Source organism: Maniola jurtina, chromosome 10 (assembly GCF_905333055.1).
Source record: "Maniola jurtina chromosome 10, ilManJurt1.1, whole genome shotgun sequence".
NCBI lineage: Eukaryota > Metazoa > Arthropoda > Insecta > Lepidoptera > Nymphalidae > Maniola > Maniola jurtina.
In genome coordinates this window covers 4,248,488-4,276,430 of record NC_060038.1, presented here as the reverse complement: position 1 = coordinate 4,276,430, position 27,943 = coordinate 4,248,488, and the positions used below count along the sequence as shown (strand labels likewise).

At 36.4% G+C, this 27,943-nt stretch overlaps 1 protein-coding gene across 11 annotated transcripts in view; it reads right to left on the bottom strand.

The window, feature by feature from the left end:
- The window catches only part of LOC123868992 (angiotensin-converting enzyme-like), a 112,802-nt gene that overhangs the window by 4,856 nt on the left and 80,003 nt on the right, over nucleotides 1-27,943 (bottom strand). For 5 of the 11 annotated variants that reach the window (XM_045911712.1, XM_045911704.1, XM_045911708.1 and 2 more), the window contains 5 exons: nucleotides 7,427-7,625; nucleotides 6,227-6,394; nucleotides 3,720-3,807; nucleotides 2,082-2,222; nucleotides 14-190 (listed from right to left, as the gene is read on the bottom strand). In XM_045911712.1, the coding sequence (XP_045767668.1) occupies nucleotides 14-190; nucleotides 2,082-2,222; nucleotides 3,720-3,807; nucleotides 6,227-6,394; nucleotides 7,427-7,621 (769 nt within the window). In that variant the 5' untranslated portion in view covers nucleotides 7,622-7,625. Of the gene's footprint in view, nucleotides 1-13; nucleotides 191-2,081; nucleotides 2,223-3,719; nucleotides 3,808-6,226; nucleotides 6,395-7,426; nucleotides 7,626-19,561; nucleotides 19,615-27,943 lie in introns of all 11 variants that reach the window. The other 6 variants (XM_045911706.1, XM_045911701.1, XM_045911707.1 and 3 more) reach the window with 4 other exon arrangements.

Sequence of the window (27,943 nt, the reverse complement as noted above, 5' to 3'; positions counted from 1 at the left end):
AGTTAAAACTTACTGAATAAATGCACAGGCAGTGGTTTCCCAACTTCCTCCGCACCTCGCAACCTCAGAGTAACGTACTTATGCAGTTTTTGGTACAGGGGTTGAACGTGCTGCCAGATGTCGCGAGCGGCCAACGTAGCCCCTTCATACTCTACCAGCGAGTCCCAATACTCTTCCACCAGGTCGTAATCTATGATGGAAATAATAAGATTGATAGGTTAGATAAAATTGATACACTAATTATGCACCCTACTCTCACAGTTCACGACAGGGGAACTTGGAACGAAACGATACAATACAAATTACAATCTTTAGGACGGATACAAAATTTTTAGGGAAAACACATACTAAATTCAAAAGAAACAAATGAAATGTACAAAATAGAAAATCAAGTATTCAGCGTCATAATGTAATAATTCAGTTATAGTCAAATCTTTAAGCTTAAAAATGTCGAGAATAATGCTATTATTTTTACAATTTTAAAGAAACACGGTAACACTATCTTTACTGACTAACAGACAACATATACGGCCTAAACTGGTGGAGCTATAAACTTAGATAATAGATTCTCTTTATAAGTCTTGATGTAGACCCACACTAAGAGAGGATTTTGAGAAATTCGAACGGAATACCTAGTTAAAAAAAAATAAAGCCACAAGAACGACTTATCACCTTATCTATCAGTCAATCTGAATAGCACATCGCGTAGTAGTTACATATCTATGAAGTAGTAAGTGGTGTTTCAGGTAATGTAAAGAAAAGAAAGACGTAAAGTTGGCAAGCTAACGGTACTAAGAAAGTATTAATTATGCGAAAATTGATATTCAGTCCAATTAACGTCGATCAAGGTAATGGCGTCAGATGGAAATAATTAAATTTCTAAAATAAGAAAATCTAATAAACAGCTTCAAGGATTAATAAAATATTTTATTACAAAGGTGAAAGTTAAAGGTATTGGCACAATTTGCTTCACACAGTTTTTTGTAAAACAACTTCTACTTAAAAGATGGGTTAATGCTGTTTTACGCCAGAGCAGCTATAGAAATATGGAAACATTAATTTTACAGCCTTATGGCAGTTTATTTTATGCCGAGACAACGTGGTGCTGTAGAACTGATGTATTAGGGCACGACAGTTTGGTGACAAATCTTGCTACATTTTGAATTATTGTAGCATGCACACCAGTGGAACTCAATATCGCACTGTGTTGCTCTGACTTAAAATGGCCTTTAAAGACAATAGACTTCAGTTGAGCGTCGCGTCTGTCGGTGCCGCAGTGCATTGTTATTAGGTTAGCATTAAGGATTATAATATTATATCAGATAAGTAGGCTTACGCTGACATCAGCTGTACAGCACACTTTGAGTTTGCTCTGATTTAAAGTTAGTGTTGAAAGGAGACATATTCATGTAGAGACTAAAATCTGTCTTAAGTTTGAGCAAAGTAAAAATGTGCTCTGTAGATTTCAGCCTTAGTAAAAGTTAGCATATCTCAACAATAAATAAATTTTGAGTATCGAACCAATATAACGTCTGAGTAAAATCGACGTAAACTGCTTTGGTTAAGGGCTTAAGTCCGTCCATACATCTATCATAGTACAGCAAGCATCCCAAGTGGATCTTTACGAAATCATAAATAAAATAATCAGAAATACTGATTGGTAAGACTTTAATAGAGCTCCATATTATTACTTTATTTTACTTTTATTTTTTTTATTTTATATTTATTAGGACACCAGAAAATTATTATATCAATACATTCTTAAATCTATATGTACACACACACACATTATTAGATACATAACTTATTAATTAGGTGTCACAACTTGTGCCAAAAGAAATAAAAATAATAATTACTAAACAATAAAAAAGCTTACAATGTACAAAATTTATGTCTAAAATTTATGCCTAAGATAAAATAAAAATACTAATTAACAAATGGTAAATAGTGAATACAGGTAATAAGTAAGTAATTGACGTTATATTGTCTCCATACTCGACATTTATCAACGTTATCGAGAAGTGTGAGACCCTACTAAGCCTGCAATAAAAGAAAATCAATGAAAACACGGTAAAACTTACGATTTTCTTTAGAAGCATTTCTTAGTAGCGGCAGGATGTTGTCGAGGTAATCCTGGAGGTCTGGTAGATGATTCTCCCACGATAGCTTCATTCGACGCAGAATCTCCTCGTCTGGTTGTCTTGCTATATTGTTTTGTAATTCTGTAGAAAATAAAGTTAACTTAGTTAAAAAAAAATATGTAGATTAAAACTCTAGATTAAATTTGATGGGATTTCAGGCATTGTTGCATTCCAAAGAGTTGTAAAGTTCCGATCGCGAGGGCATTCTGGATAGATGAGTAAAAATGAAATAGTATTGGAAAAATATACATTCTTCTTAAGGCTGTTTTACGCCGATGTACATGCGACAATGAGGCATGCTATAAATGAAAACATTAATTTGGTGGCCTTAAGAAGCAGTCTATTTTATTAACCCCCGACCCAAAAAGAGGGGTGTTATAAGTTTGACGTGTGTATCTGTGTATCTATCTGTGGCATCGTAGCTCCTAAACTTGTGAACCAATTTTAATTTAGATTTTTTTGTTTGAAAGGTGGCTTGATTGAGAGTGTTCTTAGCTATAATCCAAGAAAATCGGTTCAGCCGTTTGAAAGTTATCACCTCTTTTCTAGTTACTGTAACCTTCACTTGTGGGGGTGTTATAAATTTTTAATTTACATTTGTGTCAAGACAACATCGTGTTATAAAATTGTATCATTACGGTAGGTACTCTATATCTGCTGACTAATCTTACTATATTTTTTAAAAATTATACAAAGCGATACTCCAGCATGCCGCAGTAACACAATATACACTGGTATAAATTAAGCTTTAGGGTCTATTCAGACAGAGTGCCTTCGGGCTGCAAGCCAAGTACAAAATTAAAGTTTAGCTGCAGTTTTTAGTACAGGTGACACAGGTGCATTGCAACTGCAACCGAAAATAGACTGAAGAAATATTTGAATATTTTCAGTCCACCTAAAATACTAAGATTATTTTCAGCTCAAGATGGTTTTCAATCTTGATGAAAATCTCAAGCAAATTTTTTTAAATTGAAGTGCAAAGTTGGCGACTGTCCAGCTTGAGAGATATGATCACAATATTCAGAAAATGCTTAGAATGCATAGTTAATCTTGATTTAACCGGAGGTAGGCTTTTGTAAGCGAAGTTTTATTTTCAACCTTTTTTATAGAGTTTATGCTGCATTCATCACAATCTAAAGGTCTCTGTACTTAACACAGACTAGCTGACTCCACTTAGACTCGACTTACAGTAAAGCATGAGAATGTGAGCTTTATATCAAATTTCTTACGGTGTTTCTTTATTGTTGGTGCACTTGCTAATCCCTCACTCTCATAGCCCGACCGGACGCCAATCCAAACACAACTAGAGAGAGGTTTGGCTCAGATAGAAACGACGGCTTTAAGTGCTCTCTAAAGGCACAGGGGTGAAACACCGCCAACTTCCAAAAATTGCCAGCACCCATAAACATTTGCAGTACCAGAGCAACCTCCAATACGTTGCTGACTTTACATGAATTTGTTCGCCCCATGAATAACTCCATGTTGAAATATATCGGAAAAACCGCCGAAGAGAGTTGGTTCCACAATCGGCACAACGGGTGTATGTGTACTAGAATTTAGATTTGTGATGAAGCTTACCTCTCAAGGTGCAAGTAGTATTGTATCCGCAATCATAGTCAGTGGCGAATTGCAGCCGATTCAAAGCCGTATCACCAAAGGTTACCAGCTGAAACAAATGTACTATAAGTTATGGTCTCCTCCATCATCATCATGATCGGAGATCTGTATCAGAATGAGAAGAGTTTAGACCATAGACTAGATCTCTCAGGCATGTAGGTTTCCTCACAATGTTTTCTTTCACTGTTAAAGCTCTAAAAAGTAAGACGTGGCAAAACCCCAGACGATATCGTAACCACTAGCAACCACATTTTTATCATAAGTTAGATTTATTACGAAAGTCGTCATCATGAATTAGGAGTTATCAACGTGGCAAATTCTGTCGTATTACAATAAATTATAGGTCTAAATGTATAGCTATCCTTTTAACCCTTTCAGGACCATAAGATATCCCTTTAATAATCTCTATTGCAGAAAGTAAAGCATTAGATTTAGTAGAGGTCTAAGTCTAGTGCTATTCTTTTCTGCATTTAGTTGAGAGATTATCTAAAACAGAATTAGGTACAATGTCTCTTGACAGATTTGCATGTTATTTTTATTTTGCATGTAGGATAACTTTGACTAGCTTTTACGATATATTTTAGAAAATTGTGTAAAAATATTTTTACGCCTATTATGAGATTTCATTATGCGCAACTTAGTCAAGTTAGAATTATAAAAATTTCCAAAGTAAGCATAGAATAAAATAAGACTGTCAGCATCCAAGTTTTCATCTTCTGAGCTTAGTAGTAATCAAGTGTAATGGCATGTCAGATAATTAAGTGAAGCCGACGTGTCGTAGCGGCGATCTTAGATGGCCTGAATTAGTTTGCGGGAGCCCGTATCAATTTCACTAATTACAGCTAAGGCTTGAAATGGTATAGGAAAATTACTTTAGTAGGTACTAGCTAACTTTAGCCGTCGACTTTTTCGAATACTGCTATGATTAGGGGTTTTTGAATCAATATTTTTTCAAATTAGATCCATCTGACCAAAGACCGATCTGACTACTAGTTGAACCATATTGGCTACATTCGGATTTTGAAAATCTTAGTAGGAATCTGCGTAATAAAGAAACCATATGTAGAATTTCAGATGTAGTTTTAAATCTACGGTATACCTTGATATGTCAGTCGGTTTTATATGTTTTAAATATAAGCACATAGACGTCTTCCAAACGCACCCCATACAAATAAAATTTGATTCTTAATTAAATATCAAGCAATAAAACTTAAAATCTTTAGCCCGTGTAACTTAAAGCTCAAAGATTTTCAAACATTCAAGGATTTTCATTTTAATCTCTTGTAGCTTTGAAACGTACTTAGATATTTTATGAATACTAGATTATATTATTTTAATACATATAAATGAGACGCCAAATTTTTTCATTACAGTACCTTGGTACTTTTCTTCTTTATTCATGGTTAAGATATTTTATGGAAATACTATATTTTAATACATATGACTTAGAGACCAAATTTATTCATCTCAGTACATACCTACTTTAATTTTTATTTATGGTTATGTATTTTATTTAACCCCGGATCGGCGCGTAAACAAAACACTTGATTATAAGTACAAATACTTGATAATAATAGTAATTCATTATATTGATCAGAAAGTTAATATTAAAGTTCCTGGTACCGAACCTTTCAAAGGAAAAGATCGCTTAAGCGAGCTCATTAGAGATTCAACTTGTTTCTTCATAAATGAACTTCCGAGAACAGTAACTTATGAAAATAAGTCGAGAGGCTAATGGGATGAGTTTCAAAATTGATGATTCTTGATTCAAATCTTTTGAGTTGTAACAACTTTTTACTCACAGTTTTGCTTTATTTGCAACAAGGATAAATAACATGAATAGCGTCCATCGGGATCTAAGCATCCAGTTCCGGTTAAATTACTGCCTCACTGGGGATTTATTCAGAAATAATGGTAGGCAGGTACCATTGGTAAGAGTAACAACACACTTTATCACTTAAAGCTCAGGTTCTCTTCTCACTCTTTTTCGCTTAAGGTTTTGCTCATTCTCATAAATCATATATGGTAGGGCTTTTCTTGAGTAAAGGAGTAAAGAATGCGGTGGGCTTAAAGCTCCTTCCGCATAAGATCGTGCGGGATTTTGACTTTAATGTTAGTTTAACGTTTAAAGTTTAACAAATTATCAGATGCTCCATCTGGCTATGTTGGGTGTTGCTCTGTAGGATAAAATCCGAACGAGAAAATCAGTAGAAGAACCAAAGTAACCGACAGAGATCAACCTTTACCTGTTACCTCCCAAAACCACCATGATCCATACTTGATAGTCACTGATCGTTCCACCCTGTGTTGGAGACATTACCCAGAGAAACTTTCAGCTTTTATAAAATAACGAAGGTCTGGCATGCGCTGGCTCTTAGTCCATGATTATTGATATGATTTAATGGAAAAGGGTCATGACTCTCAGCAATGAGAAATACGACGCAGAAAGAGAAAGATTGAAACCTTACCCGTATCCACTGTTGAGTATCAAGCAGAGTATCTCCTGGTTGTATGAGTAGCTTCACTCTTCGCCGCAACACATCATCATCAGCACTTAGCGAATGCGCAGTATATGCTGCATTTACTTCTGTCTTCTGCTTGCGCGCGAATATCCCGAAAGCTTTATCGCGCTCCAACTGCACAAACAAAGTATGTTTTGTAAAATAACTTAAACAGGACCATGCCGGAGAAAATCATACATTATAATTTCATTGTATGATAAAGTAAATAAAGCAGATTTTCTGTTTTATCCTTCAAAGATAAAAGACCTTGCGAGACCTGTAGGTACCTCCTTCTTTTATCAAATTTTTGTCATCGTTTTAACAATAATGCGTTTTACATTATTATCTACTCTAATATGAAAGTGTATAATGTATGTTGCTTAACAATACCCTGCACTTTTAAGACATGCTTTTCACTTAGCAAAATATCGGTCCCATGGGAGAGCACAGATGGTAAATTCACTTGCTGATTTAAAAACATATAAATAGGTATGAAAGTATTTAAATGTTTATATATTTTAATAATATTTTAATGTTTCTCTATTAAACGAGCACGTTTAATAAATCGTAATTTTAAAAAACTACTAAAAGGCCAGTTTATTATCGAAATCTACAAGATCTATAAAATAATAATGAAATATACCACCACTCAAATAAATCAGCCAAATTCACTCAAAGAAACAATTTCCTCACAAATATTTTATAGTTTGAAGAGAGAGTGGTCGAGTTTGGTCAACTTCTCAATAGAGCCAATTGTCCGAATTGTTCGGACAATTTGAAGCAGTTTCTTGAACCTATTTCACTGAAGATCGCGTCTTTAGATTTGAATATACATTTTACACTATAGTATATATTGCCCGCGACTTCGTCCGTGTGTACTTAGGTTTTTGAAAATCCCGAAGGTACTCCGATTTACCGAGATAAAAAGTAGACTATATATATATATATATGTATATATATATGTCCCGCGTCCTCGGAATGCAAACTAACTCTGTACTTTTCATCAAAATTGGTTAAATGGATGAACCGTGAATTAAACAGACGGACAGTCATAAAGACACCACTTCACATCTATAATAGGTACTGAAGTACATGCTATTAGTATGGATAACCGATAACTACACGATGAAAGATGCCATGAATAGAGGTAGTAAGCATTGATGTTACCTTGAGTGATAGACCTTTACTGCTACCTAGCAGTTCTTCCCAAGTTGCCTTGGCTCTCTGATCGCAGTGGTCTTGATAGTCCAACTCCACTAAGTCCACGAGGGAGACGAGCCATCGTCTGTCGTCTCCACTCGATGTTCCACTTGACAGGAGAGCGTAGAAGCAAACGCACAGAAGAGGAAGGGTTGGCCGCATCCTACTGTAACAAAGAAACAAGTGTAAATCAAAGATAGGTAGGTATAGGTAATATTATAAAACTCCAGATAAGCAAGTAGACAGAATGAATCAGATACAGCTGAAAGTCCATTATTTATTTGGCGGTATGTTATTAAAATGTTCAATTATTATTAAAATTGTAGTAAAATAATGCCTAGTTATCATATTCTGAAATGGAATACTTCGATCAAAAAAAAAAATTGATCTAAAATTGAGTGACATGAAATCTTGTATCTATGGCTTCAAGGCAAAATAAGAAAATTAGAACTTGATATCGCTTGTGGTTGGCAAGTAATACTTTGATAATATAAAAATACAGTAAAGATTTTGAAGATATCTCTAGAAATACCTATCGGCTCTTAAAAATCATCATAATATTATAACTCATTGAATAAGTATATTGTGTGGAACGACCTCCAACTCTCTAAACTGATGACCTTGAGAAGGTAGCGAGAAGAGGGTGCATGAGGAAGGCGGAGGATCGTGTGTGGTGGCGCGCTCCTAGGAAGGCCTATGTCAAGTGGACGCAAACAGGCTGATTGATTGACTTTTGATTGATTGAACACTATATTAACTGAAATGTATGTTGTGTGAACTGGTTAAAGAAACGTTAACTATAGTTAGCTGAGTTAGGCAGAAGTAACCACAGTTAAAAAATAATTGGATGAGAAAATAAAATCTAATAAAATGATTAGCCGTTGCTTAAAATTACCCCAAGATTATGATGAGGTTTCTACTTAGCAAAATTTAATTTAAACGATAAGACTTTTTGTGTCTCCTCAGTAGGCAATTATCACTCTCACAGCGTCAACATTGCCCGTTAATGAAAGGGTCGGTCGTGGAATAATGCCTGTGTACTTAGTATGAGATTTTTCATATCGCCAAGGTTGACAGAATTCGAATGTTGAAACACAATAACGTCAGAGTAAAATGGACCTAAATGCCCTTGATTTTAAGGTAAAAATTGAGTACCAGCTATTGCAATACCCCAAGGTTTTCTGTGACTCTAGAATCTAGACAGATGTATGGACAAACATTCAAATAAGGAAGTAACTCTGTCTGTCCGATTGTTCCTTCATAACTGAATATCGTGGTCTTGGCAAGATCCCAGCCTCGAATGGATCAGTTGTTACCATTTTCTTTTGACGGTGGCCATTTTAGCGATGGTGTAGAACTGGCAAGAATTGGACTCCTTTAATTGGCCAGACCATTTTATTGGTGAAGAAGGTGGTTTTTATTGCCGAAGAACTTTAAATCAAGGTTCTTTAGGTTCATTTTACTCTGACGTTACTTTGTTTTAATGCTCGAATTCTATCAACGTTGGTGAGATGTAATGTCTCATACTAAGCATACTGCTCTCCCTTGCAATTCTTTGTCCGCCTCAAAAGGTTCACAATAAAAGGAAAATTAAAGATTACGTATTCATAAAAAGATTGCGCCTTTCATTCTTCAAAGTTCAATCATTTTTAACAAACCTAATATAAAAAACGCAAATTGGATTGGATCTTTTTTAATATTGTAGGTACTCCATAAAAATACTGCGAAAAATGAAAAGTTTGAAATTTAATTTTAAAGATTTCCAGTCGGTCTGTTAAATGCTTATTGAAAAATTTTTAGGGTTTTCAACTTTATGTAGGTATTTTTCTTTGTTGCATAGGTAATTTTCTTAACAAGGATAATTCGAAGTACTTCAATTCAAAGTTCAAAAAATTCAATTTTTTTATTATGTTTTAAATAACATGTTTACTTATTTAACATGTTTAAAGTACTCGCGATGCGCATTTGTCTATGTCATTGCTTATGTATTGTAACAAGTGTAAATCAAAAATTTATAACACCCCCGACAAGTGAAGGTTACAGTAACTAGAAAAAAGCTGATAACTTTCAAACGGCTGAAGCGATTTTCTTGGATGATAGCTAAGAACACTCTCGATCAAGCCACCTTTCAAGCAAAAAAAAACTAAATTTAAATCGGTTCATTCGTTTAGGAGCTACGATGCCACAGACAGATACACAGATACACACGTCAAACTTATAACACCCCTCTTTTTGGGTCGGGGGCTAAAAACCACAAGACAGGGAATCAGAATAACTAGTAAAAGTGCATTCCAAGCGGTTCGCACCGCCATTAAAACATTTCACGAGGAAGGGTTATATTATGTACGACATATTACATCTAGTCTATGGGAAAAGAGAAGAATCGAAGCCGACGAGAGTCAGCTAACTTACTCAATAAACTATTATTTTCCCACAACTTTGTCCACTTGGATGTATGTTTTAATTAAATGACCCCTTTGGTATTCTTAACCTATGAATACTCAGTAAAATTTTAAAATCTCTAGGTTCGTGTGCATAGTCTGTCAGTCACTCAATTATGGCATCACTAGATTATATCCGCATAATCCAGATAATCCTGTGAAAACTCTGGGATATTTTCTGGGATAATAAGTAGTATATCCTTCTTTAGGAATCCGGAATGCAAGCTGTTTATGAACATTAAGTACGTCAAAATTGCTAAAATGCATGGGCCGTGAAGAGTGAAGAGGTAACAGGCAGGCAGAGGGACACACGGACACATTTTCGTATTTATCATATTAGTATGGATATGGATTATATAGGATAGGAAGGTAAGGTAGTTACAGTAGTGTATTCGCTCCATAAATATCTTGGAAGCATTGAACATAAATTGGTTTATCTAAAAAGCTAACATTGCTTACTTTGTATAGAAGGCGGGAATTTTAACAACATTTGGCTAACCAAGCTGCAATGCGGCTCGTTTTGGGACAAAAGCCGTCAAGATAAATAAATTAGTGAGCAAAGAGTACACTCAGTGGCAGCCTGGATGAGTTAACGAGGCTCGGAGCCCGCTTCGCTTAACGGTTTAGCTACTTTGTGAAAAAGTTGCAACGTTTATTATCTTCGTTGTACATAAAATACAGAGGTGTTTAAATCATTTTGACTAAAATTCAGATTTCGCCGAAAACCTGCATCTTTATTGGAATTAATAAAAATGTATCATTCTCACTCTGCTCCGTTTTCCTAATGTTTGAAGGTCATGGCTGTTTAATTAATCATATCATTAAATAACTGGATGATGTCTGCGAAATTGTTCGCGTATTTTTAAAATTCCTGTGAAAATTCTTTGATTTCTGCCGATAAAAATTAGCCTATGCCACTCTCCAGGTCTTTAACTTTATCCATGCAAAAAATTACGTTAAGCTACATAGGAAGGACAAACCAACAAACAAAAAACCCTTTATAATATTGGTAAGAAGTTGGTTGATGATCAGGGTTTTCTAAGGATAATGATGACTCGACTAAATGTAAGGCTTCGACTCCAAGGTGACGTTAGTGTCAATATCCAAGCTCGGAGAAATGATAAAGGCCAATATCAGTTACAGTTGTCAATCCCGACCAGGATAGCAATGATTGACCAGCTGTGCAACATAAATAACCTTTTACATTCACATATCACTAGCTACCCGGTGTTCATAAAATGTCTTATAATATGCATTTGGTCCATGAATATTGAATAAATGATAGCGCCTGATCAAGCATTTATCACCAAACACGGAACGTTTGATTGAATATTCACGAGGTACCAGAATTAATGGATACAAACGTAAATAAATTTCGGTCTTCGATGTACGATGAATTATATAAACAAACGAATTGTGATCTATTGCTGAGTATCTTTAACCAGTTATTAGGCACTAAATCAACAAGAGACAATAAATAGGAGATTGACGTTGATAAAAATTCAAAAAGAACTGTCCCAGCCTGCACATCTTTTTTAGGGTTCCGTACCTCAAAAGGAAAAACGGAACCCTTATAGGATCGCTTTGTGTCTGTCTGTCTGTCCGTCCATCCGTCCGTCCGTCCGTCCGTTCGTGTCTGTCAAGAAACCTATAGGGTACATCCCGTTGACCTAGAATCATGAAAGGCAGGTAGGTTGGTCTACGTAGGTAGCACAAGGACAGGAATAAATCTGAAAACCGCAATTTGTAATTACATCATTCAAAAAAAAAAATTAAAATGTGTTTCAAAGTAAGATAACTATACCTACCAATTGGGGTATCATATGAAAGGGCTTTACTTGTACATTCTTCGAGTTGTACATTGTTCGGGTGCATGCACGCCTTAGTGATGCCTTGACGATGCCAGTGGGCAGGCCATGCTTGTTGTAGGAGTGATGACATAATATGGAGCCGGAAAGTGGTTGGATGGTTAAGGCGTTTGTTTTAGGAAAGCCATATCTAAGTCCAGCTATGGATATAGACTGGTTAAATTAATATTCAATGTATGAACTATATTTATTCACTAGTGTGGTACAAAGGTGTCATCCCTGTAATTGAAACACTTACTTTTGCAAGTCTAATATTATAGCGTCTTGCGAAGGGTTCCTTTGTTAGCCTTTGCTAAAGGCCTCCTAAATTACCTATCAGGTGCCTTTTGTTCCCGCGTCATATCACCTCGAGTCGTCGAGTAGGCATGTGCTTCACAAACCAAAGTAGGTTTGTAATTTACATACTAATGTGTATCACATTTTAGCTATATAACATTAGTATCCTTAAACCTGGTAAGTATAGTGTGACATAAGTATACATAATATCAGGTAAAACAACTCTGGCAATGAACTTGCGCAGAGGATGATTTATTTATTTACTAAACATGCCCGCAACTTCGTCAGCCTAAGTTTTGGTTTCTTTATAAATCAAGTGGGAGCTCTTAGATTTTTCGGGATAAAAAGTAATCTATCTCCAGTGTATACCAGGGGTCTCATGGACAACTTCGTTTAAGTGTGGGAAAGAAATCCAAGACAAAGAAGAAGAAGATATGCTTACCTATACAATATATAACATATTTTGTAATTATAGGTATATATTATATATGTAACATATAAATAATATGTAATATGTATATAACATATAAATAATATGTTTAAATAGAGACGTTGCTTTAAATAAACCTGGAAATATATCAACAACAAACAATTAAGGGCAAACCAATACAATTCACCTGATCTGACAAAAGGCAATAGACACTTGATTGAATTTTGGGTCTAAGCACTATAAGCCTGGTCTTAAGTTGCGAACTGCCCATCCTCTTTAATGTACCTACCTACCTAACTAAACGATGAGGCCTTGGTCAAACACAACGTGTGAAGGCAACGATATCGCCGCGTCGCGTGACTGTAGCAAGGCAAGAAGTCACACGGAAGACACAGAAGCTTAAAGAGGATTGTCAAGGAATGAAAATCTGTCGCCTTGCGGAACATAACATCCACAGCATGACTAAAATTGGCGTCAGTCTAAAGAACTCTGACTTTGTACCTGCGCAGTGGGTGATTCACTCTATTTACGTGCAGCAGCACCTCACAATTGGTTCGTCAGTCAACCTTACGCGCAGTAGGAAAATCTACTTTTAACCCACATTGTCAGCTGTACCTAACTTAGGCCTGGCTTGACAGACGTGACCATGTGATAAATTAGGAGAACAAGAACGTATGAAACTAAAGTAAAACTTTTTACTGAAGCCTTTTGCTTATAATAAAATAAGCTTATTAAAGCTTTAGCTAGCTTCCAATTTTTTTTACCCTACACAAATACCGTTAAGTTTTATTGCAACTTATAGGAGTTGCCTAGGAGTTGCTTTGAGTTCCCTAACGCCACGCGTTTTGTGTGACTAAAGTTCAAGACCTACAACCTACATTAATGAGACTTCGACCCAAATAATTTGCGTCGGCATCGGATAAAGTGCGAGAGGTTGATTGAATCTTGGGTATTGGAAATCACTGGCTTGGGAGTGCTGCCTAGTTTTAGCGTTGTAGGTATGTGAGAGAATTATATTGGCTTATATAGACTTACACTATGCTTAAGCAGGCATATTGGAGTTAGTGGACTACCACAGTCCCACGACTTATCCGACCCTGAATATTTTCTGTAGCTACTAGCTAATGCCCGCGACTCGGTTCATCATGTTGATCATATGATGATGATTGTGATAACATAGGAAATAATTATTTTTGAATTTCCTTCTTAAAATTAGACAATCGTATCGAATCAGAGACTATAGAATAGTACCTAAGTCCATACTGCCTCCATACTAATATTATAAATGCTAAAATGTGTTTATCTGTCTGTCTGTTAGCTTTTCACGGCCCAACAGTTTAACCGATTTTTATAAAACTTGGTACTGAGTTAGCTTACATTCCGGGAAAGGACATAATTTACTTTTATCCCGGAAAATCAAAGAGTTCCCACGGGATGCTTAAAGGGCCATCCGTTTAACCGATTTATATGCAATTTGGTGCAGAAGTAGCTTGCATCCTAGAAACTGGCATAGACAACTTTTTATCCCGGAAAATCAAAGAGTTCCCACGGGATTTTAAAAAAACCTACATCTACGACGGACGAAGTTGCGGGCATCATCTACTCTAGTAGTAGGTAGTATATAAAGTGATTCTGTCTGCTACGTGTTCACGGCCCAACCGCTGAACCAATTTTAATGAAATTTGGTACAAACATAGGATACATCCCGAGGAAGGACATAGGCTATCATCATTTTATTCCGGAAAATCAAAGAGTTCCTACGGGAGTTAAAAAAACCGAAATCCACGCAGGCAAAGCCGCGGGCATCTTCTAGTAGTAATATATTTCTACAAGGTTCTACACGATAAGACTTTGTTAAACGGTAGTCGATTCTGCGAGTCGAGACGGCTATTAGAGAAGAACAAATGTGCAAAACAAACCACCCCAGCCGTACATGATTTATCGATCTAATGTAAGTAAACCACAAGTTCTCTAAAACGTTCAAAGTTAAACCAAAATTCCGTATCGCGCCACCAAAATCCATTACGATTAATTAATCACTTGTCAAAAGTTTGTATAAGTACCTAGAAGTACCAAAGTTGTACCAATTCAAGTTTATCGTAACATTGGTAAGAATAGTTACCGTTTACTTATAAAGTTATGACTTCCTTTAGAGTATTCTAAGGCATTCTTTATTTTAAAGCTTAGGCGCCCCCAGCCAATATTATTAACGTAAAAGTGTATTTGTTGGGTTTTCTTTCTTCGTGGTAAAGGATAATGCAGTCTGAAATAGAACTGGAATAACCTGGAAGTTAGTTAGGAGTAAGGATACCAATGTAAAAGCGAGGCGAATCATCAACCGACTACCGCATATTGCCAATCCTTTATAGCATATTGTAACCTATATTAAACCGCTCCAATGTTTTGCTATCAGGGGCTGAAACGCGTTTAATCAACAATATTAACCAGGCGTGATCTCATTTTCACGGCAGCTGTTTACTATCACCGTCTTAATTGACTATCAAAGGCAAAAATTACTTAAAACCAGCGATTTTTAAGTAATTATTGTTTATTTAAAGGTAATTTTCAACCAATTCAAGCAACTTTTATGGTTTTTCGACATTCATCAACTGGCCACACCATCCGGGCTAGTCTCGAAATCGAATGTTTTGTGTTTGGCGAATGTTTAAATAAGTTTGGCAAATCAGCCGGCCGGCAGATGTATTCAACATTCTGTGTCAGCGAATCGTCCTTCCTGTGATCTATTGGTTATATCCCGTAAAACCAAAGAGCTTTTAAAAACTCATAACTTGTTCATTCAGGTTCACGCAAATATGCAAGATAGACGATTATTGGATAGAATCAGGCGTTACTTTGCGGAAGTTCATGTTTAGCAAGAAACAGTTAAAAAATATTTTGCTATAATCCGCCAACAGATAAAATCTGTATGGTCAAACATGCAGTTACAAGCTAAGCACCGCTTACCTCCCCAACCAAGCAATAAAGCCAAGTTCCCAAGCAAGCACTGCCACCACCACTCACATGCACCACCACACAAGACTTTTCCACTACTCTCGACGCACGTTTCGCCCCGACACCGGAGCATCCTCATGAGATTTCGACTTTATAATGCTGTATTGTCATGACAATATAGTAGTCTATATAATATATAGTCTTGTGTGGTGGTGCATGTGAGATGGTGGTGGCAGTGCTTGCTTGGGAACTTGGCTTTATTGCTTGGTTGGGGAGGTAAGCGGTGCTTAGCTTGTAACTGCATGTTTGACCATACAGATTTTATCTGTTGGCGGATTATAGCAAAATAATTTTTAACTGTTTCTTGCTATATAGACGATTGTTGATGGCCACACAAATCATTAGCCAAATGAATACATGAATTTTTGCCAAACATCTCAAAATAAGGTATCACATTTATTTCCAACCATCAGCTGTTATCAACGCTACAATACCATACAAAAATCTCCTTATGTGTAAAAGGAAATTACAGCGGCAATATCGTGATTGCCCGCACTGATACGATTTCTTAACGCGTCACCCAACTGTTCATAGTCCGAGAGATGGAGGTAAAATTTAAGAAGATTATCGATAAGTTAAGAGAAAAGTCAAATTGGTTTGACGCAATAGAATAGTTTGCGCTAACGCCGGATTTGTAGCGACCTAGTTAAAAGAGGCGCCGCATTTGAAACATTACGCATAAAGTGTGAACGCGTGTTTGTTTGTTGGTTTATCGGTTTGTCTTCGCAACGGATTAACATGGTTTTTTCTGGATGATTATAGTTAAAGACCTGGAGATGGATATTGACTTCTTTTCATCTTGGAAAATTAGAGTTCCCAGGATTTTTAAAAACCTAAATCCACGCGGACGCACGTCGCGGGCATCAGCTCGCCAATATTAGAGAATTAACTTAGTTAGCTAATCTTACTGTAACAGACTGACAAAGTTACCTATTCACTTCGTAAATCTGCCCATCTTCTCTTGCACTATAATATGCGTCGTGGGTCGTTAAGGTTCAGGGGTAACGAGACAGCCATGTGTCATCGCAACAGCTTCAACGGAATATGGAAATAAAGAAATCTTTCTTCGCCTCGCCTTGATGAAAAATGAAACACCGAGTTAGGCGGCTTATTCTTTAATGCTACCCATATTACAGCTCTCAGCTTTATAATAGCTGTATAATTTTTATGTAGGAATTGTGAAAGAAAAAAGAAAATGCCTTGTGTAAGAATTATTATGGTTTAAAAAAGAGTTTTTTATTGATAAGGGTGTTAGGTCACCTAACATTTTGCTTGTAAGTACTAGTAATTTCATCAGTGAAACTTTTCTTTCACTCTTTCATTTGTATTCTATTTTTGTTGAATTCATTATATTGCCACTATTACTCAATAACATTCACTAGCACAATGTAGGTTATAAAGGCTCCTTCACAATGGTGCGTTATAGTCTCGATATTATACCATGACGCGATCGGAACGGAATCCTAAAAATAACGATTTTGATTCACTCCCCACAATGACTATTGACTCCCCAGTACAACAGACAGGCCCATACCTATGGATTTTTCGAAATCGGAAATCAGAAGCGAAGTCGCGGGTGGTCATTAGTTAGTTTGTGTGTGTGTCCCTTTCAGAGCCCAAATTGCATCCTACTAGCGTTATTAACGCAGGTGTATACCTATAATTGCAGGCGTTGTAATAAAAATGTACTAAGAACAGATATCGTAATATCACAGGACACAAGGACTACTTCTAAGTTCTAACATGCATTATATCACAGTAGTATAAAATGACAAGTGTAAATTGAAAATTTTCAACACCCTCGACCAGTGAAGGTTGCAGTAACTAGAAAAGAGCTGATAACTTTCAAACGGCTGAACCGATTTTCAAGTGGACTATTCCGCGCCTACGATCCAAAGTATCTGAGTTTCCAAAACATCATTTTCAAATAAATAATTATGTATAATGTATATCTAGGCAACGTCCATCTTGACAGCTTGACATTTGTCAATTGACACTTGAATATTATGAACCTAACGGTTATCTAACCTTCTTTTCTACAAGAAAACTAGAAAAGAGCTGATAACTCTTAAACGGCTGAACCAATTTTTTTGGATTATAGCTAAGAACACTCGATCAAGCCACCTTTCAAACAAAAAAAACTAAATTAAAATCGGTTCATTCGTTTAGGCGCTACGATGCCACAGACAGATACACAGATACACAGACACACAGATACACACGTCAAACTTATAACACCCCTCTTTTTGGGTCGGGGGTTAAAAATGGCATGCTTGTAATATCACTTGCATTAACGCTGAAAGAAAAGATCGTGAAAAATCTTGCAAGCTATAGTAGCAAGTCGCAAGTTTCCCATAACGTTCTCGAAGGTCTATGAAGTCTACCAATGCGCACTAGGCCAGCGTGATAGACTATGGATTAACTAGTTCTCACCCTAAGAGACCCGTACGCACTAGTGGGCTAGCGTTCGGGTGAGATGATTTTGATGAAAATCGCATGCGTCCTACAAAATGCACTCACTAAAAGAGATATCGCAGTAAAGACAATATCGACAGTTATAACGCACCGGTGTGGTAAAGTCTTTATAATAGGGTAGTAAATAAGCGTGATCCTTTTTATGAACCGGGAAATAAACTACTCGCGTTCGAAACGATCGGGCAAAGAACTTATAATCGTTTGTACGTCGTAAAAAGATCTGTTTTATTAATAGGATATGGTTTCAATGGATTGATAGCGCAATTGTATCGTGTTTTTAGAGATGTTACTGTTGATTCTTTTGGACGGATAATCCCGGATATTGTTCTCGGCTTGATAATAATTTCATCATCATCATCATGCCGGCCAGCCCATCGCCGGCTCACTACAGAGCACGGGTCTCCTCTCAGAGTGAGAAGGGTTGGGCCATAGTTTACCACGCTGGCCAAGAGCGGATTGGCGGATTTCAGAACATTATTGAGAACTCTCAAGCATGCAGGTTTCCATCACCGTTAAAGCAAGTGATACTAGGTCCGTGCCCGGGTCGAACCCCCGACCTCCGATTAGGAGGCGGACGTTCTAACCACTAGGCTATTATAGTTTCTAACAAATATTATTTACGGATGTATAATTTCTAGTTTCCCTCCTTAAAATATCAACTCCGTTTACGGCCCAAGTACCTACCTAATGTTAATTGCAATGCAGCATTACAAACGATAATTACACAGCCATTTGGAACCAATTTGTATGTAGTAGGCCGGTAATTATCTATTTCCCCTGAGTTCTATCATCTAAGCAACAAGTTGTTAGAGGGGACCTAGTATGTGTTTTAAATAAGAAGACCAATGACACTTTGTGACTCGCATGCCTATCAATACTAAGCAAGTGAATAGACATCTTCTAGGCTCTCCGACCTCAACCATTGCTCTGTTTCTCAGACATCTTTCTCAATATAAAAAAACTTTTACGACTAGCAACCAAAATCAAAATTTATATGTTTCACGGAGAACAACTAGTGTCTCTTAATATGCTCGTACGATTCTACAACCCACACACCGGTTTGGAAAGGAGATTCTACTGAAAACATTATAGGGATCTTACCGCTGGACTGAGACGGGTATTGGGGTAGGTTGCAGGGCAGGGGACAGAGATGTTGATTTCTTCGATTTTTAACCGACTTCGAAAAAAAGGAGGAGGTTCTCAATTCGTCGGAATCTTTTTTTTTTTTAAGTCAACTGTCACCCTGCCGCACGAGCCATCTCAGTGAAACTACATATTATTACTTTATTAATAAGTATTTAAATGTTTTTAATTTTTACGAAAACTTATAGAATAAGAATAGCTATAGAGAAATCTCAATTAATGTACAAGTTTGACATAACATTACAAATATGGCAGAGGTCTTCTCAATTGAAACTCATAGTACAAATTTTCATTGAACAGACCTTAATATAGGTAATCCAGTTCAGAGATAAGATGGCTATAGACAGGTTTTTAATACGGGAAAGTCTCAAGGGAAATCAGAAATACCTCGCAGATAAAGTTTCAGGAAATGACTATGTAGTACCTACTTAGTATAGAATAAGTAATAGGTAGGTACCTACTCGCCTGATTGGCCCCTTTTATAGTTGTAGATCTGGCTGCGATTTTAATCTGTAACAAACGGAAAGAAAATATTTAAAACTTGCTTTTTAGGGTTCCGTAATAAAAAAAGCCTTATAGTTTCGTCCAGTCCGTCTATCTGTCAGTCTGTGTGTCACAATCATCAAGATCAATGCACAGCTCAAACTACTGGATGGATCGGGCTGAAACTTCGCATGGAAGTAGCTACCATGATGTGAACATTGAAAATTCAATCCCTAAGGGGTAAAATCAGGGTTTCAGATTTGTGAAATCCACGCGAACGAAGACGCGGGCATACGCTAGTCTTCAAAATAAATTAGAATTTACTACTGAAAAAACTTTTTATTACTTACTACACTGTATATTCCTATACCCAGCAGTTTGAGCTGCAGATTAATATTATAATAATAATTATTATATCAGTCTGTTAATTTCTCCAGAATATTATACTTAGGTAAGTAAACGTTTATCATTCTTTTCACATTAAACAAAAACTTTTCAAGAAATATACTATACAAAATCAATTTATCTGCAGCGCAAATTTACGGGCTCATACGTTATTCAAAATGTACACCATCAGATTAAGTATGTATTTTATTCCATAAGCAAAATCTTTTCCATCATTTTCCGTATACATAATATATGAAGTTTACGGAAGTTGCTCACATTTTCAATGGTGAGAGACGTGGAAACTAATGGTACTCTTTCAAAAACCATGAATTTATGTCAAAATGGAAGTGCATACAGACTTAGAGTTAGCGCAGTCTTTTTGATAGCAACGTAAACTCAGCTAAATCTTCTTGGTCATAAGCTCTATATTGGTATTACGAATTGCAACCTAGCAATGTGGCAATGTGGTGAAGCCTGTGATAACTTAGTGGTTAGAACGTCTGCCTCCTAATCGGAGGTCGGGAGTTCGATCCCGGGCACGCACCACTAACTTTTCAGTTATGGGCGTTTTAAGCAATTAAATATCACTTGCTTTAACGGTGAAAGAAAACACCGTGAGGAAACCTGCATAGCTGTGAGTTCTCCATGTTCTCAAAGGTGTGTGAAGTCTGCCAATCCGCATTGGGCCCGCGTGGCAGACTATGGCCTAAACCCTTCTCATTCTGAGAGGAGACCCGTACTCAGTAGTGGGCCGGCAATGGATTGATCATGGTGAATGTGGCACCCTGCAATCTTCACGGATTCAACATCATTTGAAGAGCTGCGAATCCCGCACCAATAGCTTTTGGATTTGCAAGATCATGAGCTCGTCAAAAAATGACGCAAAATCTTTTTTAAAAAAAAATTGGTTGTCTGTAAAGTCGGTTTACTGACGATAGTTGAACGTGACAACAAAGGCCGATTGTGCTTCTTTGTCGCTCGTTCCGCGCTCTCGCTTGCACTTCAAGCCTTACATGGAACGCCTCAGAGCGAGGTAACGCCTCATGAGTCATGTTTTTTCGTGCGTGCAGCCGGCTCTATCGAATTATAAGACGTTGTCACGTCAAAAGTGTGAAACAATCGTATTTTATAAAGTCGTAAAGTATAAAAAGACACTTTTTGGCAAGGCGCATGCCTTGCCAAAAAGTGTCTTTTTATACTTTACCGAAACCGAACTAAAAAGTTTTAAAAATCATATTTGAAAATGGCGCCACACAGCCTTTCTGTTTTCTGTGCTCGGGACGGATTACGGATACTAAAGATACATCCAAATCTGTTCAAATGTTTAGAAGTTTTGGTGGTACAAAGAAACTCATACACACACGCTGAAAACACTTTATTTTCTGGGATGTCTTGAAAAAAAAATGTCATGAAAGAGATATTCAGAAATTTTAGCAAGCGAAGCCGGGGCTGATTAGCTAGTTATTTATTAAAGAAAGATGTAGAAAAACAGCTACTAGCTTAATACAATGTTGATCTTGTGGGAGACATTTTATTTAAAACCTCATCTGTATTCAGATAGTGACGCTTTATTAAAATTTTGCACACAACGAAGCGAGTAACGGCATAGAGCGCAAGCAAGTTTCGTTTATCTCTAAGCATTTGGCAAACATGTACAGGAAATTAAGCTTAGGCAGGTATTAAGTTAAAGAAATAAGTAACCACAGTTAACAGGTAACAGAACTAACCACAAGTGTAAATTAAAAATTTATAACACCCCCGACAAGTGAAGGTTACAGTAACTAGAAAAGAGCTGATAACTTTCAAACGGCTAAATCATTTTCTTGGATTATAGCTAAGAACACTCTCGATCAAGCCACCTTTCAAACAAAAAAACTAAATTAAAATCGGTTCATTAGTTTAGGAGCTACGATGCCACAGACAGATACACGGATACACAGATACACACGTCAAATTTATTTGGTTAAAAATCAGAACAACAAGCAACATTGACTACGTTTCTGGTACGAGGCTTCGGCCGTTGCTAGTTACCCCGCCACTGGCATAGCCGTGCCGCTAAGCGATACCGTTCCGATACGATGCCGCGTAGAAACCGATCAGGTGTTCGTGCGATCAGGGTTCCGTACTCAGCTATTTTTTTCGACATTTTGTACGATAAATTTAAAATTATTATGCATAAAAATAATCAAAAATTCGTTTTAGCGTGTACCTACTGGTAAAGATGGGGTATCTTGGAATAGTTAACTTACTTTGAAAATTGAAAATACTTATTATTTTGTACATAAACAAACACATTTTAATTTTTTTTTTGGATGTACCATATATTCATATATTCCTTTACTTGTGCTACGTACATAATAACTACCTGCCAAATATTTATGGTTCTAGGTCAACGGGAAGTACCCTATAGGTTTTCTTGACAGACATGACAGACAACGAATTGATCCTAGAAGGGTCCTTTTTCCGTTTGAGGTACGGAACCCTAAAAATTGGTATAAAAGAATGCGTAATATCATTTACTTTATTTTACTTTTATCACAGTCATCATTGAATTGATTCAACAATCGCGTAGCAGTCTCTAGCGAAATGATTTGAGCTGAACAGACGCGCCGGGCAATTTATTTTACTGTGAATTTGATGTCTGACTCGTAAATCGTAACTCAAGGGGCGTGTTTGAAGAGAATTTATTTATATAAATGTTTTGCCTTGAACATGTTGTTTCATTATAATTATTTTACCTCACAAAATACGAGTTTTCAAGGCAAATTATTACGTAATAATGTGGTGATGATAAAATTAATTTTATACAAATCTTAAATCATTTACGATATTTTTTGAAAATCCATACTATATTAATATATCTGTATGTTACCTTTTCACGGCTTATCACGGCTTTTCAAGGGTCATCATTATCATTTACACTATGCCATCGAATTAAAGACACAATCGTTTTTGACTTATAAAACCGTAAACCAAGAAAAAATTAGCAGTAGGTATTTTAATCCAAAAATATATTCTGTAGTTAGTACAGGTACTTAATTCCGAGACAAACAGGCTGTAAAAGTTACAATGTTACGCAAGAGAAGCCATGGAAAACAGTGATCAACGTCACATGATATACAATGTCACTCTCCGTTGAAAGAAACTTCAATTTAAAGCTCATCTGTATTCAGATACTGAAACGCTTTATTAAAATTTTATACGGATGACGTAAGACTTTACACATATCCCAACTTCCGACTACCCTGGGTCGGTGGCTGAGTTGGTCACACGCAACAAGTCCGATTCACACAAAGGCCACGAGTGTCACGACCTATTCACAAGGAGCTTCTATAATACTTAGATAGATTTATTTACTCCTGTAGCACTGCACTAGCTGCAACTTCAACATAGAAATAAAAACAGAAATAATAAATAAATAGATTTTATTCTAATAAACATTTACAAGAATCTTGGCATCGTCCCGTGAATTTACTGATTCAAAGTACTCTTCCTACCGAGAAGAACCAACCATGTCGGTTGCTCTTCTCAAACTTCAATACAGTATTAGGTAAGCTATGTAGATTGTAGGTACCTACACAAGCAATTGCAGTCTCATGCATCGCTGCAGCAAATCAAATCCACAAAAAATGCAAGAAGGACTTGTCCCTATGATTGAGAAAAATCCGTTACCCGACTAAGTCTGACTATTACAACTTCTAAGTTACAAAGTCAGCCGACTTGTTGTAACGTCTGTAGATGGCTTTAGAGCAAGCAAGTATGCCCTGGTTTTCCTAGGATATCCTCGTGTCCCGAGCTTCCGAGCTTTAGCCTTAAACTACAATATCAAGCTTAATAAGCTCAGGTACATTATGCACAACAATGACATGAGACAAGTTTATGACAATGGCATTCAAGGTACTGCGAACTTCTCTCAAGCTTCTTGCTTACATAAACTTACGTAGTACTCTAAAACTAACTTTAGTTCATTGTTCATAGTTTTACGCTTTGTCACCATTTCATGTCAAGCCACTGAAAGGCGCAAGACAGTGTGGATTGTTGTCCCGTATCGTTCACGGTATTTCGCGCCGCGATTCGCGCGCGAATCAAGAGCGGAGTAAGCATATCGCTTAATTTACACTGGCATCGCCGTATGAGTCGATGCCCGAATGCTTTTCTCCCATCTACGATATATTGGAACGAATACTTAGTTTAGATTTACATTAGTTTGGGTATTTTTTATCCCGGAAAGTTGAGTTCCCACGCGACGGGATTATAAAAAACCTAAATCCACGCGGACGAAGTCGCGAGCATCAACTAGTTTATTATTTTAGTATGAATGTTAAACATGACTTACATTCCCCTTTCCCCTCCAATTAAGCGTGAAGTTTGTTAGTACGACAGTAGTGTAGCGGGTTAGTTATAACTTATAAGCGTCGAGCTTTGAGGTACGAGTATTATGGTTAATTAATTAGCAGTAAGCTAGCTAAGCTAACATCGAAAATGGACCAAAAAATATTTATTTTAAAAATGTGCTACGAAAAGTGAATCTCACTTAAAAATAGAGCAATATTTTGCAGCGGTAATCAGAGCGTGAAGACTTGTAATACTCTAAAGTGCGTACACCGCGGTCTACATATCTCTTGAGTGGGGAATTCGCTCGCGAACACGAGATAACTGGCGGGTTCCTCGAAACGTAACGAAAGTTGTTAAAATGGAAGCTGACCCTGTTCCATTAGCGAACTGCTCCAATTTAAATTTTAAAGGCATATAAATTCCTCTTATTTACGAGTTAATTTTAAAGTAAATTTAAATAAAACTTCGTTCGTTCAAAATCTTAAAGTTTGACCATCGTACATATTGCGAAAGTGTGTCTGTCTGTTTGATAATTTTTCGCGATTAATGACCGATTTTAACATGTTACCTGCCATGACAAAATCGGTCTAACTAGTTACTTATATTTTTTTTTATAAAAGATAACGGACAATTTATTCATTTGTTTAGGATTATATTATGAATAACTATTAAAACGATGTTTGAATAAAGCTGATGAAGAAACAAAAGATCTGACTAACCGGGTTTTTTATTCCATAACAAGTTAGCCCTTGACTGATTGATGATCGATATCACTTGATGGTCAGTGATGATGAATTTCAAGATGGAAGTCTTACTTGGAAGGGGTATGGCAGTTGGTCATTAACAACAAAGGCATGAATTCTAAATCTTGGGCCTTGGCTTTGTCAACATTTGCGTATCGTACAAGTGTAGCTGTAAGCCGGGGCATCCCCGCCTGGATCGCCGCCAGAAATAATATACGCCTGCTAAAGGATTTATTGCATTTCATATATCTGGTGTTTGCAGTATGGACTGTGCAGCGATGTTTGTTTAAAGCAGGGATTAAATAATAATTTTACACTGTTCTTTCAGTACACTACTATAAATTTACAAGAACTAATTCGCACTCAGAAATACTATTGTAAATTGGACATTTGAAAAGAGCAGCCGCCGAGTTTTTAGCTGGTTCTTTTTGGTAGGAATGACATTCCAAACCAATGGCAGATTCTTTTAACTATTCAAAGTAAACTAATTTGAAGAGGCTTGCACTGATTTTGAGTGGTAAGCTTTTAAACTCAAATAATAATCTAATCAAAATAATTGATGATTTTGATTTATATTTTTTACGGTGACTTTGTAATGGTACCTAAAAACTATGTTTTGGTATGCAAAAATAACTTCCAATACTCAAGGATAATGTTTTACCTTTTAGTTCCAAGTTCGGAAGTAGACAAAAATATTATTAGATAGAAAACAGAATTGCTCTGGCGACAGTAAACAATATCCATAATATGATAGCGTCTTAATAGTTGCCCATTAGCCATAACAAAGACGAGAATTCCAAAGCTTGGCTTCGTCGGCAGAACTGCGTATCACATAACACTAGTGTGCGCAGACCCCAGTGTCTGGCACGTCGCCAAAAATAATATACGCCTACTGAAAGTTTTATTGCGTTTCGTCTTTGTTGTATGGGGGTTTTATTTCCTGAAAATGTGATCTATAATCCAGTGTAACTTTCAGTCCCGAAGGAAATCATGTTACAACGGTTCACGGTTGGTAGCGTTCCGTTATTTTGCAATCCATTTTTTATTATACTTTAAGCAAGATAATGAACGAGAATTTCGCGAAAAGTGTAGCTACGTGATCTTTCAACAATTTCCAGGAGTCCCAAAAGGGAGAGTTTGGAATGGATCATTTACAAAAAATGGAACGTTTGAAGATTGAATAGATTCGTAATTTAATATCTGGCTTCAAAATTATTTCGCAGGGTTAGTTTTTTTATAACAATAATTTTATACTACGCTAATGCCTTCGTTCAATACGCATGGATTTAGGTTTTTTAATAATCCCGTGGGAATTCTTTCATTTTCCGGGATAAGAAGTAGCCTATGTCACTCTCCAGGTCTTTATTAACTATAACCATGCAAAAATAATATTAACTGTAACCATGTAAAAATAACCGTTGCTCTATTGCGATGAGATTGAGGGACAAACCAAAAACAACACACTTTCACATTTTATATTATTTGTAGTGATAATGATGGTGGCTCTAGTTTACTAGTAATGATGCGTTTACATAGATTTAAACTTTAAAATATCCACGTTGGTACATGGGTGCCTTTTATTTTAGGTAATAATTATGCTGGAAGTTGGTAGGCATCAAGTACCAACATCTAACATATAATATTAGGTACCCAATAGAAAAGCTAATTTTAATATATCTCACTTCGTAAATCCAATAGTACACAATTAAATGGTATGACTACAATCCTTGCCCCTGGTCCCGAAGATGAATGAATAATCTCAATCCAAGGTCGTACAAATTGAACTGAAGCCAGATTAGTTATGTAATGCGTGCCTTATACTCAATGTTATACTCAAGTGGTCGTAACTTCAAACTCTAGTATCATCGCTTAAAGTACTTAGCATATATTGCGTTGGATCAACTACACATTAAACGTTAATCCTTTTATACTACAAGTACTCTTAACTATCACGATATATGAAAGCAATTTAACTCGCTTTAACTATTAGCACATTAATGTCAACTGTTAAAACATTTTGAAGAAGTGTAAATTAAAAATTTATAACACCCCCGACAAGTGAATGTTACAGTAACTAGAAAAGAGCAGATAACTTTCAAACGGTTGAACCTATTTTCTTGGATGATAGCTAAGAACACTCTCGATCAAGCCACCTTTCAAACAAAAAAAAAATACAAAATTAAAATCGGTTCATTAGTTTAGGAGATACACAGACACACAGATACACAGATACACACGTCAAACTTATAACACCCCTCTTTTTGGGTCGGGGGTTAAAAATACAAGCGTGTATATTATATTGATTATATTCTAATGTTTATCTAATGTTTCTAATTCAAACCAAATGTCTAAGATATGCATTAAATTAAAAACCCTTTCATAATAATATATAGCAGATACGATAAATTTCTTAGAAGCAAACACAGTTCTGTTTTCGATATCATCTGGAATATATTAGGTGACCTCGAGATCATGTCTGGAGTCGATAACCGGCATTTAATTGAACGGGCCTTTGTTAATTTGCTACCAGCGATGAAACAAGTTCGTGATTTGTTGGCTGGTCTTATTTATTAATGGATCGTTATTCAAATTCTTGTGTCACTTCAATCTGTGCCGAACTGAGACTCAACTCGGTTGTGTTTCGAATTATGCTTTTTTAAATCTTATCAACTCTTTTTAGGGGTTCCGTACCTCAATTAAGGAAAAAAGGAACCCTTATAGGATCACTTCTTTGTCTGTCTGTCTGTATGTCTGTCAATTCGGTGGAAAACCTATTAACCTAGAATAATGAAAGTTGGCAGGTATCAATGTCTTATTAGTACAAGTAAAATCCGAAAACCGGGAATTTGTGGTTAAATCACAAAAAAACTAAAGATTTACATACATTCCCG